At 40.4% G+C, this 18,298-nt stretch overlaps 1 protein-coding gene across 1 annotated transcript in view; it reads left to right on the top strand.

Moving 5' to 3' along the window:
• Positions 1 to 16,447, top strand: part of MAP1B (microtubule associated protein 1B) — a 132,342-nt gene extending 115,895 nt beyond the window's left edge. The window contains exons 4-7 of the mRNA XM_077287914.1: positions 44 to 184; positions 857 to 6,707; positions 8,946 to 9,184; positions 10,523 to 16,447. Coding sequence (XP_077144029.1) covers positions 44 to 184; positions 857 to 6,707; positions 8,946 to 9,184; positions 10,523 to 10,678 — 6,387 coding nt within the window. The 3' untranslated portion in view covers positions 10,679 to 16,447. The remainder of the gene's footprint in view (positions 1 to 43; positions 185 to 856; positions 6,708 to 8,945; positions 9,185 to 10,522) is intronic.
• The last annotated feature ends 1,851 nt before the right edge of the window (positions 16,448 to 18,298 follow it).

Here is an 18,298-nt window from a genome sequence, read left to right as displayed (position 1 = left end):
TTAAGTAAATATTAAACTGTGGATGTTTGTCTTTCACCCTTAGGTACGCTTGATGATCACTGATGCAGCACGACACAAATTGTTAGTGTTGACTGGACAATGCTTCGAAAATACAGGAGAACTTATTCTTCAGTCTGGATCCTTCTCATTTCAAAATTTCATAGAGATCTTTGCAGATCAGGAGGTATGAGTCATCATCAAATATACAAAGCAATTTCCTGAATATGTACGGTCTTTGCTGCATTGCTTTGCATGATCTAAAATCTTTTATTGAATGCTTAATTATTCATTACCATTAAGTATCAGTAATAATGAGTCTGTCAAGAGTAATCCCTCTATTAAAGAGAATATATTCGCAGCTAAAAGAGTAATTAATGAAAAGTACAACTTACAGTAAATATTAACATTTAAAGGATACTTCCAGTTACACAAGAAAAATTATTGTAAAATTCTATGGCGCTTGCTAGCACAGAATATGGTAGCCTAGCTGGCAGAGCAGGATGCTGTCTAATTATGTGCTGCTCACAGCACAGACCACAATTTGTCTATGCTGTTGTTAAAAACCCAAATACGCTAACATAATGAGTTAGAAAAATATTTTTTTTTCTAGGTAAACTCAAAGCAAGCTTTTTGTTACAATAAATATATAAGATTTAATGGAATAAAACAGTGCAGACAAAACATGGATGAGTTGCTCATTCCGTATACTCTGACGCTGTCGGTTACCTGGGCAAAGAGAAATGTTATTTATGTAGGCAATTTCTTCATGCTTTACCTGTGTTAGTTTTAGGACCATTGTGTTTTACTCCATTATTCATTATTAACTACATGTTTGTTTTTTTGTCTCCATATGTAGATTGGTGAACTTTTGAGCAATACACATCCTGCAAATAAAGCAAGCCTTACACTTTTTTGTCCTGAAGAAGGACATTGGAAGAATTCTAATCTAGAGAGACACAACCTTCAAGATTTCATCAATATGAAACTCAACTCATCTCCAGTTTTGCCAGAAATGGAAGGACTTTCTGAATTTACAGAATACTTATCAGAGTCTGTGGAAATACCATCACCTTTTGACATTTTAGAACCACCCACATCTGGTGGCTTTCTGAAGCTTTCAAAGCCATGTTGCTATATTTTCCCAGGAGGAAGGGGTGACTCTGCTTTGTTTGCAGTGAATGGCTTTAACATGCTCATTAATGGTGGATCTGAGAGAAAATCTTGCTTTTGGAAGCTCATTAGACATTTAGATAGGGTGGATTCAATATTGCTCACCCACATTGGAGATGATAATCTACCTGGTATCAATAGTATGCTTCAAAGGAAAATATGTGAGCTTGAAGAGGAACAGTCTCAAGGTTCAACGACCAACAGTGATTGGATGAAAAATCTTATCTCTCCAGACCTTGGAGTTGTCTTTCTTAATGTTCCAGAGAATATGAAAAACCCAGAACCCAACTTTAAAGTTAGAAGAAGCATAGAAGAAGCTAATTTTACACTTCAGTACTTAAGTAAATTATCTATGAAACCGGAACCTCTTTTCAGAAGTGTAGGAAACTCTATTGAACCCATTATCTTATTTCAAAAAATGGGTGTAGGAAAACTTGAGATGTATGTGCTGAATCCATTAAAGGGAAGCAAAGAAACTCAGCATTTTATGCAGCAGTGGTCAGGCACCAGCAAAGAAAAAGCTGGCTTGGTGTTACCTAATGGTCAAGAAGTTGATGTCCCTATTAATTATTTAACTTCAATTTCCTCTCTTATTGTATGGCATCCATCAAATCCTTCCGAGAAAATAGTAAGAGTCTTGTTTCCAGGAAATACTACACAATACCAAATACTTGAAGGCCTTGAAAAGCTCAAACATCTGGACTTTTTGAAGCAACCGGTCATAACACAGAAAGACCTAAGTGACACTATTTCTAGCCCTGCAGTAAGACACGCAAAGATGAAGCAGAGAGCAGAAAGCAAAGAGAGTCTCAAGTCCGCAAAAACTACTTCCAGCAAACCGGTGAAAAAAGAATCAAGAGAAGAGCATTCAGAAGTAGTAAAAAGCAGCCATTCCGAACCAGCAGAAAAGGTAGACAAGGAAAAAACGTCTGTTAAAAAGATTGTAAAAAATGAAGCCAAATCCTCAGCAGAAAAGCCTGTTTCGCACAAAGAGGAGCCAGTCATTAAATCAGAAAATATTGAAAAACAAAAGGCTGACGTTAAGCCCAAAGTCATAAAGGAAAAAGCTGTAAAAAAGGAAATAAAAGCAAAATCTGATGAAGTAAAGAAAGAAGCACCAAAGAAGGAAGACAAAACTCCAGTTAAGAAGGAAGAGAAACTAAAGAAGGAAGTTAAAGAAGACAAACCCAAGAAAGAAGTTAAGGAAGAAAAACCTAAAAAAGACATTAAGGAAGACAAACTGAAAAAGGAAGTTAAGGAAGAGAAAGTGAAAAAAGAGATCAAGAAGGAAGTAAAGAAGGAGGACAAAAAGGAAGTTAAAAAGGATGTTAAAAAAGAAGTTTCTCAGAAAGACTTGAAAAAAGAAGTTAAGAAAGATGAAAAAGAGAAGGATTCAAAAAAAGAAACCAAAAAACCTTCAAGGGAAACTAAGAAAGTATCACCAACTCCTGATGCTAAAAAGCTTGCTGCTAAAGGAAAAGTGCAAAAGAAAGAAGAATCTACTAAAAAGGAAGCAGCCGCTACTAACAAAACAAAGGAAAAGTCAAAAGTAATTAAAAAAGTTTCTGAAAAGAAGCCGCTGGCAGCTGCAGGTGCTGTTGCAGCCACCGCAGCTGTAGCTGCAGCAGCGGCATCTGTTAAAGCTTCTGCTGCAACTGCTGAAAATATTGTAGATCTAGTATCACAAAGATCTCTTATGTCTTCCCCTGAAGATTTAACAAAGGACTTTGAAGACCTCCAAGATGAAGAAGTCAAGTTCAGTGGAGAAGGGAAGCCTCAACTACAGGCACTGTCTCCTCGGGATGAAGTAGTCATTGTACAGACTGATTCCTATATCATCAAGAAAGATAATGCTAGCAGCGAAGAACCTGCAGATTCGCCAGATGAAGGAATAACTACTACAGAAGGTGAATGTGAACGGACTCCAGAGGAATTAGAAATTATTGAAAAGCACAGGACAGATGAAAATGACAAATATGAAGATGAAGGAACAGGGCTTGAAGAATCATCTGAAGCTGGTGACTATGAAGAAAAAGCAGAAACAGAGGAGGTTGAGGAACAGGTGGAAGATATGGAAGAAAGAGCTTCACTGGGTGAACCCCACGCCATTGAGTCAGCAGAAACTGATGAAGAAGTTGATAATGATGCATTTCAAAATTTGAAAGGCAGGCTTCATAGTCATGAAGATAATGCCGATTCTGAGGCAGCAGATGAACAAGATGTAGAGGAAACAGAAGAAGAGGCAGATGAAGATAAAACAGATGACGCAAAAGATGATCAGGAAACAGAAAAGCTAGATGTTGAATGCCATTATCATGCTGCAGCAAAAGACAAGTTTGAAGCTGTTAGTGACAATGAAGATAAATATGTTTTGTCTTCTACACCATCCAAAACATCTGAGCCTCAGTCACCTGCTGTAGAGCCTGGTGCTTCTATTCATGATGAGACTTTACCTGGCGGTTCTGAGAGTGAAGCAACAGTATCTGATGAAGAAAATAGAGAAGATCAACCTGAAGAATTTACTGCCAATTCAGGCTTTACTCATTCAACCATTGAAATATCTAGTGAACCAACTCCAATGGATGATATGTCAACACCAAGAGATGTAATGAGTGATGAGACAAACAATGAGGAAAGTGAATCCCCATCACAAGAGTATGTCAACATCACTAAATATGAGGCAATGTTGTGTTCCCAGGAATTTGAAAAAACAAGGATTTCTCCAATACCTGATGAATTAAATAGTTTGTCTGATGGTTCAAAAGCTGATGCTACTGATGGTAAGGAATACAGTGCTTCAGCATCAACAATTTCTCCACCTTCATCTCTAGAAGAAGACAAATTCTCCAAATCAGCTCTGCGTGAAGCTTACATGTATGGAAGCACTGAAATAAAAAGTTCTGCAAATTTACAAATACAGGATGATTATGAATCTGACGACAAGCTAAGTCCAAGTAAAAGTCCAGTGCTTCCATCACCAATTTCTAAGACACCACTGAGTGAGCGAAGTGTTAATTTTGACCTGACCCCTAATGAAATTAAAACATCTGATCTTGGTGTCTTGCCACACTTGCATGATGAAGTGCAAGAAGTGACAGAACAGTGTCCTAGCCCAGATGATAAAACCTTAGAAGTAGCATCTCCTTCTCAGTCTGCTGCCGGAAGTGCTGGCCACACACCTTACTACCAGTCACCAACAGAAGAAAAGGGCACAAGTCTTCCAACAGAGAATATAGAGAAGCCATCTGTTGATGTTGTGTTCGAATTCTATGATGATAAAGGAAAGAATGAAAGCCCTAGAATAAGTCCCATGGATGAACCAGTGCCAGATTCTGAATCTCCAATTGAAAAAGTTTTATCACCATTACGCAGCCCTCCATTAATTGGATCAGAGACACCCTATGATATATTTTTAACCTCTGATCTTAAGTCATCCTCCGGACAAGCTAGTATGTCTGAAGAAGGACCTTCTCCCTCGCAGATTAGTCCTGTGTCTGCGATGTTGTCTGATGCCATACAAGAGAAAAGCAAAACAGTTGGTGCTCATTTTGAAACTAAAAATATGGCATCCAATGTACCTGATGGGGGAAAAATTGCAGGAGAATTTTCTCCCACTCAGATAAGCACTAACCCATTTATCTTATTTAAGGAGGATACAAAGATGTCTATTTCTGAAGGCACTGCATCAGATAAATCAGCCACTCCAGTAGATGAAAATGTTGCAGAAGACACTTACTCTCACATAGAAGGTGTGGCATCAGTTTCCACAGCTTCTGTTGCTACCAGTTCATTCCCAGAACCAACTACAGATGATGTTTCCCCTTCTCTTCATGCTGAAGTTGGGTCTCCACATTCCACAGAAGTAGATGACTCCCTGTCAGTCTCTGTTGTTCAGACACCAACCACATTTCACGAATCAGAAATATCACCATCTAGAGAGGAGTGTCCCCGCCCAATGTCCATATCGCCACCTGATTTCTCACCTAGAACAGGAAAATCTACATCCTCACTCCAAGAACAGAGATCACCAGAGCAGTCAACAATGGAGTTCAGTCAGGAATCACCAGAGCAATCTTTTGCCATGGACTTTAGTAGACAATCACCAGAACACCCTGCAGTAGCTTCTAGTATGCTACATATATCAGAAAATGGACCAACTGAAGTAGAATATAGTCCATCAGACCATCAAAACTCTTATTTTGGTAACAAGATTTCAATTGACAATCAATATATGGCAGAAAAAAATCAAGAACATGCAGCAACTGAACCTCAGCTGGAGGCATCACCATCTACTTCATCAGCACACACACCTTCACAAACAGGATCCCCTGTGAAAGAAGAAGATTCCTTGAAAGATGTAGTTCAAAATACAGATATGCCACTTTACTCCCCACCAATACTAGAGCAGGAATATTTTATGCAAGGAAAGCTCTCTCCTGAAACAGATGCTTCTCTATTAACTCCAGCACCATCTTCACTTAGACAGTCACCTGGTACAGTTGAACCTCCATGTACAAAAAATGATCTAGCAATGGGTTACGGTTCAGTAGCCTCATCTGTATCAATTTCCTCTGATGAACCATTTGGCTTTCAATCAAGGGCAGTGAAAGAAACCTCAGTTTTACATAACACAAACCCCTTTGCTTATTCAGCAGATTTAGACGGCAGGAATAATTTATGTGAGGCTTATAGTTATTCCCGTGAAATGAATGACAGATATTCTGTTTCTGATAAGTCACCTTTTGCTGAGAACCGACAAGAAGTTGATCTATGTCTTGTTTCTGCATGTGAGTATAAACACCCCAAAACAGAACTGTCACCTTCTTTTATTAATCCAAACCCATTAGAATGGTTTGCAAATGAGGAGCAAACTCAGGAGCTAGACAAGCCATTATCTCAACTTGGAGGAGCCCAGCCACCTTCCGGAGGAAAACAGAAAGGACGTCAATGTGATGAAACACCTCCAACCTCAGTTAGTGAATCAGCTCCATCTCAGACAGATTCAGATGTTCCACCAGAAACTGAAGAGTGTCCTTCTATAACAGCAGATGCAAACATAGATTCTGAAGATGAATCTGAAACAATCCCTACTGATAAAACAGTAACTTATAAACATATGGATCCTCCTCCAATTCCAATGCAGGATCTAAGCCCATCTCCTAGGCACCCTGACGTCTCAATGATGGATCCAGAAACTATACCTGTTGACCCAAGTTTAGGCAAGCCTATGAAAAAAGATATAAAAGAAAAAGGAAAAACTAAAAAAGCAGGAGGGAAAACTAAATCATCTTCTCCAGCTAGAAAGAGTGATAGCAAATCTAAGATTTCAGTAGCATCACCAAAACCTGGACCAATCAAAGAAAGTTTGGAGAGAAGTTCTAAGAGTGTTGCTCCAAAAAAGAAAGATTCGGTAGAGAAGGGTCCAAAAAGTGGTTCAATTACTGACCCCAAAGCTGCAAAGGTGGAGGAGAAGGATAAGGAAACCAAGAATGCATCCAATACAAGTGCAACAAAATCAACTAAAACTGGATCCACAGGTCAGTCGGACATATTTTAATTGATCACCTGAGACATTTTTTTCAATGACACCATTTTTTTTTATAAAGTCTCATTTATCAAAGATGTCTATGAGCAAAACTGTTCTTCTTATCTATAGTAACCAATCATACTACAGCTTTAATCCTGTAGCAAAGTAAAAAAAAAAAAAAAAGAAGCCGAGAAGTTGCTCACAAGTAGGAAAATATGGCTGCGCTTCTTCCAAAAATAGTGCCACATCTGTCCACAGGCTATATATGATATTGCAATTCAGCCCCAATAGAACTGAGCTGCAATATCAGACACAAGCTTTGGATCACTGCCACTGGTTCTAACTCCATACAATCCCTTTAATTATGTTCATAAAATAACAATACATTTTTTTAAAAATATATATACTGTAGCTCTATACTACAGGTATGTAGCAAAAAAGTCTTTCCTATCTACATAAAGGGTTATCGTGGTTTAGAATATTGATGGCCCATAGTTAAGAAAGACTATTATTATAAGGTCCGTAGTGGTCTGGCTCCCGGTATCCTCATTGATCAGTTACTTAAAGGTGCTGTTGCCTAACAATAGACCATCAATACTCTAAACCCTTGAGGTGACAATGGCCCTTTCTTTATGACAATAACTAAATCTAACTATAAAACTACAATTTTATTAACAATATGGGGACTAGTGTCTGAGCATCTCGGCATACCTCTATAGAAAGTCATAGTGCAAACAGCAGTGTAATTGCTATTTCTTGGGAACCACCAACGGATGGATGCTGTGTAAGTAGTTTGTGTTCAAGGTTTTAACTATAAAAGGGGTTAGACATGATTAGAAAAAATGACCATGTTCCTTCAACAACAGTGTCAGAGCTGTCCACAAGTTGTATGTGGTAATGCATCCCAGCCCCATGCAATTCAAAGTGGCTGAGCTGCAATAGCAGACATGAGCCATTGACAGGTGTTGACGCTCTACATCTGAACAACCCTTGTATCTAAGGTTGCATTTTCACCACCCAATTTTACCAATCAGCTGTTGTTTAATAGCAGTCTTACACAGGTACACCGCTCTTTAAATGTGCCCTGAACCTTCTCTACGAGATCATTCAGTGCACATAGGCCGGTTACTTTCCCGTGCGGTCGGCGGGCACATCAAAAGGAAGCATGAGGACGCATCCGCATACAACGCATGTCCCTGCGTACCCAATGTTAAAGATAGATATAAAAATTGGAACAGCGCAATGCTCACCACTGGCTCACCACTCATCTACCCAAATAGCATGCCAAAACAGGAAAAAGAGGCAGCACTCCAGTCCTTTTTAAAGATGAAAAAACTTGTGACGTTTATTCAGACCCACATCTCTATACGACGTTTCGGCTCACACTGAGCCTTTCTCAAGCTTTCGGCTTGAGAAAGGCTCAGTGTGAGCCGAAACGTCGTATAGAGATGTGGGTCTGAATAAACATCACAAGTTTTTTCATCTTTAAAAAGGACTGGAGTGCTGCCTCTTTTTCCTGTTTTGGCAATGTTAAAGATAGGTACGCAGGACGCATGCAGAAGTAGGTGGAGCTAAAGCGTAGCAGTTCGGAAGTAGGCGGAGCTTAAGGGAAGAAGTACGCAGCCCTATGCACTCTACCCAAATGCAAGTGTGAAACCGGCCATAGGCTGACATTTTTCTTGGCAGCACAAGTCCGGTTTACAAAGGATGATGTGCTGTCGGTGCTGCCGAGATTGATGACTTATTGTTCAGCATAACACCTGTCGAGCAAGTGTTTTTCTCGTTCATATGATGATTGGCAGCCTGTTTTCAAGATTATCGTAAAAATAGCATTCCTATAAACGCTCATTCAAGATAATCTGGCACGACCTTAAGATGTTTCCATGTACTGCCGTGAATGTAGCTGAGATCTTCAAACCTAAAAATGCTAATTATTGTTTTGTAAAATATGCAATGGAGCACAGTTGAAAAGAAGGCATAAGGTGTTATAAATTGTGATTTACATGTTGGGAAATAAATCTGCTCTAAGTGGCATATTCGTGTCAGCTTTTTGTTGCACATCCCCCTGGGCGTACGGCCTATGGCTTCCAAAAACTTAACTTCATACAAAGTTCACTTTTCTTTACATGTGTCTATCGAATGTGTTGGAAAATCAGTCTGAATGACCCCCGACCATTTTTTCCCCCTTAATATATAACACAAAAAAAAAACCTACTGTTCGCTTAGTTTTACCTGTATTTATTTTCAGGAAGTGGAGCCACAAAGACAGCAAAAGCATCCGCAGTGCCCCCCGGACCGCCGGTCTACCTGGACCTGGTGTATATACCTAATCACAGCAGTAGCAAAAATGTTGATGTAGAGTTTTTCAAACGAGTGCGATCCTCGTATTATGTAGTGAGTGGAAATGATGCGGCAGCTGGAGAACCAAGCAGGGTTGTCCTGGACGCTCTTCTGGAAGGAAAGGCTCAGTGGGGAAGCAATATGCAGGTATTGTGCATTGTTACAGGGTTCCATATCACATTATTAACTTGACTCACATTCAATACCATAAGGCTATGTTCACACGATGTGGTTTTCGCTGCGGATCCGCAGCGGATTTGCAGCTGCGGATCCGCAGACGTTTTCCATGCAGGGTACAGTACAATGTAACCCTATGGAAAACGAAATCCGCTGTTCCCACGTTCCTTTTTTCAGCAGGAAAATTCGCGCGGATTTTCTGCGGAAAAAAAGAAGTACCATGTCAATTCTTTCTGCGGATTCCGCTGCTGTTTTCCACCTGCACCAATAGGAAAAAGCAGCTGGAAACCCGCAGTGGAATCCGCAGTAGAAAAAGGACTGAAAACTGCAGTGAAAACCACCGCAGGTTTTGCACTGCGGTTTTCACAAATCAGGACCTGAAAAATCCGCAGCGAAAAAAGGATCGTGTGAACAAGCCCTAAAAGTTTACTGCTAACCGTAAGTGCCTGAAATAAAAATAGTGCTCGCAAGATCCTAAGGATAGGAGCATTTAGCTTTTACTGTAAATTGAGTATTGTTTTGCCTTTGTAATAAGAAAATGAATCTTCCTTTATGACCAGTAGGTGACTGACATCTGGGACCTCCCCATTCTTGAGAATAAAAGGGGTGCAGCACTAGTTTAGCACATGTATCTCTTACTAAGCTCTCCTTGCACAGTAATTCAGCTGTGCAGGGCCAGATAAAAACCCATCAGGCTGGCTCCATGATACATACGGAAGCAGCTTCAGACAGGTTAAGGGGTAATGTCTATTACAACCCCTTTAAAGGAAACGTGTCATGTCAAAAAACGCTATTAACCTGCAGATACGGGGTTAAGTTGCAGGTTAATAGTGTTCTGATGCTGTACACTGAAAACCCAGCTACTGGGAGGAAATAAACTTTATTCCTCCTGGCAGCCTTCGGCTTTCAGTCATAGAGGCGCAACGTCAGTCACCATTCTTTAGCCATGCTCCGGCACTGACTGACAGCTGACTCAGTACTGATACAATGCAAAGCTGGATGTCAGTCAGTTCCAGGGCACAGTTACAGCTGCCTCTCACTATGTACTGAGCAGTGACTGAAGTCATACTGGCTGCCCCTCCATGACTGAAAGCCCGATACTGCCGGGAGGAATAAAGTTAATTTCTTCCCGGAAGTCGGGGGTCTCAGTGCAGCAGCTGCACGACTTCAAAACACTCTTTACCTGCAGATTAATCCCATAACTGCAGGTTAATAGATTTTCTTTTCACATGAAAGTTTCCCATTACATGCGAGATTTTTTCAGATAATTTATGAAACTAAGAATATGCCCATTTCCTGTAATTGCAGGTCACACTTATTCCAACCCATGATTCAGAAGTGATGCGAGAATGGTACCAGGAGACACATGAAAAACAGCAGGACCTCAATATTATGGTACTAGCGAGTAGCAGCACAGTCGTTATGCAAGATGAATCCTTCCCAGCATGCAAAATTGAACTGTGAGCTCACTGCCCAATCCCTCACCAGATCACAGTGATTACCAGAAATGTCAGCTACAGACCAGAACTCTCTTCAGAACGACATATTGCCCACTGCTATCCTGTGTTATGGCGATACAGGTGGCAGTAATATATTATCTTCATGGCAAACTTTAAAGTTCACGTCACTGCAAGCTCTGCTATCCAGGTTTATTATACAGGTTTTTAGGACTTGCTCTTGTACACTTTCATTCACCTTAGCCCCGGATGGGAACTTTCTTCAAGACTGAAAGACAATAAGAAAGACCAGAAGAAGGACCTGTGTAATGGCTCATGATTGTGGCATCTCTCCGTCAGTAATAACAGGCTAATTACTACTTTACTTTTTGTTATACTGCTATATTGTCATTTGCAGGCGCACAAATTGGGATCTGCAAGATGGAGCCCGGAGGACAGTTGGTTGCTATCAGTATTTGGTGTCCTATTGTCACAGTAACAGGGTCTGAGTTTTGGTCCATCCTTCCGTTAAACCATTTGGTAAAATTAGTGAAAAATGGTAAAAAAAGAAAATGAAATCAGATGCCCAACCACTTCTAATATCTTTAATAGTATACCTGCTATTATCATTCCATGATAAATATTCCTGTACAGGGTGGAAAATAAGCATTGTGTCTGAGGCATACTCCCGCTAAATTCATCTTACCAAACCTCCGAATTTCGCACATTTTACAATCAGTCAGTACACAGAAGCAAAATACCAAAGCACTCGGGAGTACATTTGGTAGATAATTTGCCTTAGGAAGTGACTTGAATGTACAAAGATACTTAATGCACTTATTTTTTAACTTCAGTCAGCAAGTGTACAAAAGTATGCAAGGTCGTAAATTCAGAAGTGTGTGCATGCTTGTACGGTGGCAAGAGCTGAGCTGATGGGACCCACCAGGATGACAACTATTCTACTGCATTAATACACAATGACAGAGGATTGCTTTGCCAGGCAAGTTAAAGATTGAGTGTTCTTTTTCTTTCGATCCTTGTTGACTTGTCCCACCTCCTCCGTTACACGTTTCTTGTTTTTACAAAGATTTGAAAAAGATGTACAGACCCTTTTTTATTGTATGTATAAAATATAAACTCCGTTTTTTATGATTTTTACTTTTTGATTTCGTAAGCAAAATTATTTTGCCTGCCATGGCTGTGTGATGATAAATGTTCCTTTTAGAGGAGTAAGGAAAGGAAAATTTCTGATTTTAAGAGTGGCTACTGAATTTCTTCCTTTTATAAAAAAAATTTAATATTAGTTGATGGCAAAGTAATTGCAAAGAATTCTCCCAAAGTATCATTGGCATGGGAATGAAGTATTAAAGAGGTTGTGCACTACTTTAACATTGAAGACCTATCCTTAGAATATGCTATGAATGCCTGGTCGGTGGGGGTGCAACCCCCGACACTCCTGCTGATTAGCTCTTCTCTGTCGGCAGCTGTCAGGACTGCTCAGGTACAGAACAGCACAGCACAGCTCTGTCAACTGTATAGTGGCCTCGGCCGGGTCATGTACATCCGCCTCCTATTCAAATCAATAGGGGCGGGTGTGCTGCCAGTATTCCATGGACGCAACTGCTCTGTGCAGCGACGGAACTGAGCAGTTCTGGCCGCAGCCAACACACAGAACGGCTGATCTGCAGGGGTGCCAGGTGTCTTACCCCACCGATCAGACATTGATGACCTATCCTAGGGATAGGCTACCAATGTTAAAGTAATGGACAATGATTTGTCCTAAATTGGAAAACAAGAATTTATCTTGAAAAAGAAGGCCACTCTTGTCCATTGGCTGTGACCGGTATTTCAACCTATTCCTTTATCTGCAATAGCAAATGAAGCCCATGAAGAAGAGTGACACTGCTTGAAAACAAAAAGAAACTTGTTTTCCTTAGTCTGGACTTAACCTTTAATTGTACCTGTCATTTTATCACAGTGGAGACATTTTGTCAGGAGGGTATGTGAATATGCCTCTTACTTTGATGATGTCTTCAGTTTCGGAGACGGAACAGCACTGGTTACCAAACTGTAGCTCTTCGCCCAAGATGTTTAGCTACAACCTCCAGCCATGTGCTGCCAGGGCATACCGGGAGTAGTCGTATACCAGCCGGAGAGCTTCACATGGTGACCAATGCCTTCTATAGAACACTTGCTCATGAAGATCGTTACACAATGAGTTCATGGCCTTTGCTATGTGTGTGACATGATCAATGATTGCAGCTTTATAAGTAAAGGTGTCGGAATGTAAACATGTTATTAATCAATGCTTTAAATCATCTAAATGCACTGTCCTACTCACGGCTTGTGAGGTTTGTGATGCCACTGAATTGATGTTTTTTTGTATTATAATTTGTTATTTATTTCATTATGTGACACTATTTTATTTGCACTCTTGATGTTTGGTACTGTGTTGGACTTACAGTCCTGTTAATGCTGTGAATTAGGATTATCTTTTTTTTACAAGCAATGATATTTATTGCTTTGCTATTTATGTATGATCATATTTTTGTTTCTATGCTTCTTATCTGATTTTTTTTTTTTATATTAGTCAATATTTTCAATTGGGATAAATTAAATGGAATGCATTGAAATGTAAGATAGACAGGTAATTCTGCCATACACATTTTCCAGCTGTGTTCACTTGTACTGCCCCCATGATTGTATGTTACATATGGATGTGAAAGGGTAAAACTCAAGTCATTGTAAATATTTAGTTGCCAGTCCCAATATGTCCATATCAATTTTTACTTACCCATTTAAAGGGAATCTGTCAACAGAACTTCACACACCCTCCCAAACAATTAATATATGCCATGGAGCTCTTTCAACAAGTCCAGCAATACCTTAACATAGCTGGTCCATTCTTCCATTACTGAGAAATTAGAGTTTGAATTGATATGCAAATGAGGCTGAAGATCTATTTGTAGATCTGAAGCCTCTGTCACTCCAGCTCTTTTCCCTGCATAGATCTGCCTCCTACTTCTTGACTGACAACCTCTAGGCTGTGTGACTTCAAGCACAAAAGCCGTCAATCAAGCAGGAGGAGGTGGTGCTAGGCAAGGAATAGAGCTGGAGTGCCAGAGGCTTCAGATCTAGAAATAGCTTTTCACCCCCAGTTGCTGATCAACTCAAATGCTGATTTATCAGTAACGAAGGAATGGACTGGTCTTCTAAAGGTATTGCTGCACTTGTCTTTGAAAGAGCTACACGCGCATATAAATAGTTGCAGGGGTCAAATCCTGCTGACAGATTCCATTCAATCTCACTAGCTTATTTGTAAGACTCATTCAGACAGACACCTGCGAGTTGCATCTGAGCTTCTTCTGGTGGACTACAGCTTGTCCTTAATAATACAAAGGTGATTATGATGATCACCCATTGAATGCAACACGTTCACTACTTATAACACCAGGAAACTGGTCCTCAATGTCAGTCATTTATCCAAATGGACACTGATTATTATTTTTTAAGACGTTATACTGCTATCATCCATGGTCTTGTATGGTTTTGCTGTCTAGCCTTGTTCTTTTCAACATGGAGGACTTGCAATACCAGACACAACACATGAGATGGCTCTGTTTCTAGAAGGTGTTTATCGAATTTCATAAAATCCCTTTAAAAGAATTTCTTCTTCTAAATACATGACATGTTCATATTGGGATGGTGTAAAATAACCCTAATTGTCCTACAAAGTGATGAGGATAGGATAGTCTTTTCCTATATTCAAGCCTTCTAAGGTCCCAAGGTGCTTTGTAACCTCTTTACCATTAAGGGTAAGAACCATAAACCCATTTAAAACACTTATTCAGTCAGAATCTACAATTCTAACCCTGCCAGATCAGACATTTAGAGGCGGAAGCATAAGAAAACATATCAGGGAAGCTATTGAAGCACTATCTAATTACACCCCTCTATTCAATGTATACTGCATAATTATTTTCGGAGCATGCTGAATTAAAGGTGCATCATATTAACGTTATGGAACAAATCACCAGAGGGGATTGCTCTCTTGTCTTTCCTGGTTGATATGTTATTTAGAACTTTATAATGAATTGTGCCACATAAAATATCCTTAGCTCCCTTATATCCGGCGTCAGTGTAAATATTCTCTGTATTGGCTACAATCTGCTATTAGGACTCTGAACAGAAATAGACTTTTCTTTCTGATGCCAACAAATGTATTTTATGTTTTGTAGGACTATTGAGTGATTGCAGGACAATAACGTACACTATGTATAGATCACATTCCATATGATAAGAGTAGAGTTTATTCTTTGTAACTGTATGATGAAAGGGTACGGAATAGATGAAAGCTGATATTTCATAGAAATGGTGCAGATTTTATTAGTTGGAAAATAAATTAATACTGCAACTTAAAAGCGAGCCAGTCATCCGCACATGATGGCCACGCCACTGGTTGTATGGAATAAATACATCACCGAGATGATCTACAAGTCATGTAATTAATGGCTCCGTACTTTGGTGATGTATTTGCAGTAATAGGTCAACCATTTGTCTGCTGTGAGCCGTAGAACAAAATTTGAAGACTAGTGTTCTTCCTAAATTACTAAACCCTTAAAATCTGACCTATGCACTTAAATTAATCCCATGGATTTTTCCATGGTTTACATTCAATGTTACCACTGTGACAATACTACTCACCACTAGTCGTAGATGTATAAAAGACAAGACAGCAGCAGTCATCATGCCGTAAGGCCATTTTCACATAGCCATGTGACAGCTGCACCATACAGACCTACTATAGTTTGGTTCTTTGATGATTTACATCCAGATGAATTGCCGAAGATCTGGCTGTTGCAGTCGTAATATAGAGACAAAAATGTCCAAGTGAAAGAGGCCTGAGGGGCATCATCTTGCCAGCAGTGATGCCGAAGAGTCATATGTGGGCTAGTTTCATATTAATTTTGAGCTATCCACATTAGTAATTCAGCTTGATGTCTACAGCATCTCACTGTCTGCATGACAGGTTCCATTACTGGGAAACAACTGGAATTTATGGTTCTAGCATTTGCAATTTTACTTTACAATAGACACATCATTTAGTTTTAGGCCAGTGCCACCATCCTTTTACCATTCAGATCCAGAAGAAGCTATGCTGTACACCAGGATGAGTATGACTATTCACACACCCATTAAGGACTTACATCAAACCATTTATTTCCAACAGCAATTGAAGAAAAAAAGAACTAACCTATATATTCACACTTAACTCCTCGGTGAAATATTAGATGGCTGAAAGGCTTTATTCATAGTTTTGGTTAAGACTTATAACAAAGAGATTTTAACACAAGTGAATATAAAGGATTTCCACAAGCTTCTCCGCACTACTATAGCTTCAGGCTTCGGATGCTAAGAAGCCACAAGTAACAATCCCTCAAGACTGGGCTGTAATAACAAGGAATAACTGGCAGCAATGAACTATGCTAATGCTAACACGTATGCATGCCGCGGTCTATCTTCCAACTCTTGGCCAGGATCAGTCTTGTGGTTGGCTGGGAAGGTCCTCTCTCGTTCTGAATGGTGTTTGTGTCAGTCTGCAGCTGTGTATGGTATCGTCTTATAATCCCGCATCACTTCTACCGATTCATATCTAATGTAGAACATTAGTTTACAGTGAAGTAATATGTAGTGCTTTTATGATATTTGTGTGCAATACCCCACTTCCACTGAGGATATTTGATGTAAAGGAAACAAACTTGGTTCCACAATAAAAGAAAAAAAACAACAAATCTGATATTTCCTTGTGGTGTTATTCATTTGGATTTGACATTTTCTATATTACCGGCTGGACTTTTTTCAGAGCTCGATCCATGGTTCTCAGGCAATTGGTGATATTAATAAGACCTCATTCAGAGAGCATGTAAAGTGCTTGTGTCCTGCCCTGGTAACAAGTGCAATGACCCAAACTAGCAGCCTCATAGATCCCTGTGACTCGCTAAAGTTCATGTGTTTCCAGTGGGGAAGTGTACAGAAAGCTGAAGAATAAAGGGATCAGACAATTATATTATGCTCTTATAGCACCATCATATTCCGCAGCACATAACAGATATTATCATCACTGTCCCTATTGGGGCTCAGAATGTAAATTCCGTATCAGCATGTCTTTATAGTGTTGGAGAAAACCAGATAACCCAGAGGAAACCCACACAAACATGGGGAGAACATGCAAACTCCTTGTAGATGTTGTCTTTGGCGTAATTTGAACCCAGAACCCCAGTGCTGCAAAGTAACAGTGCTAACCACTGAGCAACCGCACTGCCAGGTAAACATCTTTTGTGGAAGAATTGTGAGACCTCATACACAGTATATTATTAGCCAGTACTGGAGGGTTCAGCTGACTTTAATGTGTAAGGGAAGGTTTTAATCTTTTCTCAACTATAACCAGAGACTGGGTCAAAGCTTTACAGAGAATCTAGCTGCTTGCATATTGTGGAAAAATCCTAAGAATAGCGACAAGTTCCATGACTTACTCCTCCAAAAGGAGAATGTTCATACAGAATCACTCCTATAATGCTCCATCTCCATACAGAACCCCCTATACTGCCCCATTTCCATACAGAATCCCCCTTTACTGCTGCATCTCAATACAGAATCCCCCTATACTGCCCCATCTCTAAAAAGTTGCCCTATACGACCCCATGTTCATATTAAGCTCCCCTATATTGCCCCATCTCTATATAGAGCCTTCCATAGTGTCTCCTCTATGTAGAGCCCCCTGTACTGCCCCATCTTCATATTAAACTTCGGCTTAGTTCAATATTGAGCTCCTTATACTGCAGCATCTCCATAAAGACCCACCTGTACTACCTCATCCCCATACTGGCCCCTTTCCATATTAAGCCCCTCTGTGTATTATATACCCATGTCTTCAGCTCTATGAGCACTTACAGTCTTCAGGCTTCTGCACCCACATCGTCCGCTCCTGTGTGACACAAGTCTGCAGCATGATGAGATGACCTAATCAAACTGCACTTCGGCAAGGGAGAAGATCCCAGAAGTGCAGGCGCTCGCATTTTTATTTGCATTCGCATCTGCCTAGATTCGGTCCTGTGCACACAAAATTGTCAGAACTGAATGCCCATGGAGAAGGAATCTTGCTGCAATGGCATATGCAGTGGCGAACTGCGTCTAAGGGGTGACACAGCATACGCCATTTCAGCAAGATCCCTTCTCCATGGGCATTCAGAACCCCCGGTGCGGCTCCGGCGCAGGCGTACTTTGTCTGCCCTGTTGAAGGCAAAGTACTGCAGTGCGCAGGCGCCGGGAAAGGTCAGAGAGGCCCGGCGCCTGCGCACTGCAGTACTTTGCTCTGCCTTCAACAGGGCAGATAAAGTACACCTATCCTATGAAGATGGGAGGCCCCGGACCGGACCACAACTCCCATTGGACCCGAACAGAACCGGGACCGCCCCTGGGTGAGTATAATCTAACCTCTTTTTCTTACCTTTCAGGTTACATCGGGGGCTTATCTACAGCATTCCAGAATGCTGTAGATAAGCCCCTGATGCTGGTTGGCTTAGCTCACCTTCCATTTTGGGGGTGACAGGTTCCCTTTAAGCCCCTCTTACACATTAAACTAAAGTTG

This window comes from Ranitomeya variabilis, chromosome 1 (assembly GCF_051348905.1).
Source record: "Ranitomeya variabilis isolate aRanVar5 chromosome 1, aRanVar5.hap1, whole genome shotgun sequence".
In the NCBI taxonomy this organism is placed as follows: Eukaryota; Metazoa; Chordata; class Amphibia; order Anura; family Dendrobatidae; genus Ranitomeya; species Ranitomeya variabilis.
The sequence above is the reverse complement of the archived record's forward strand: the minus strand, read 5'-3'. Positions and strand labels throughout refer to the sequence as shown.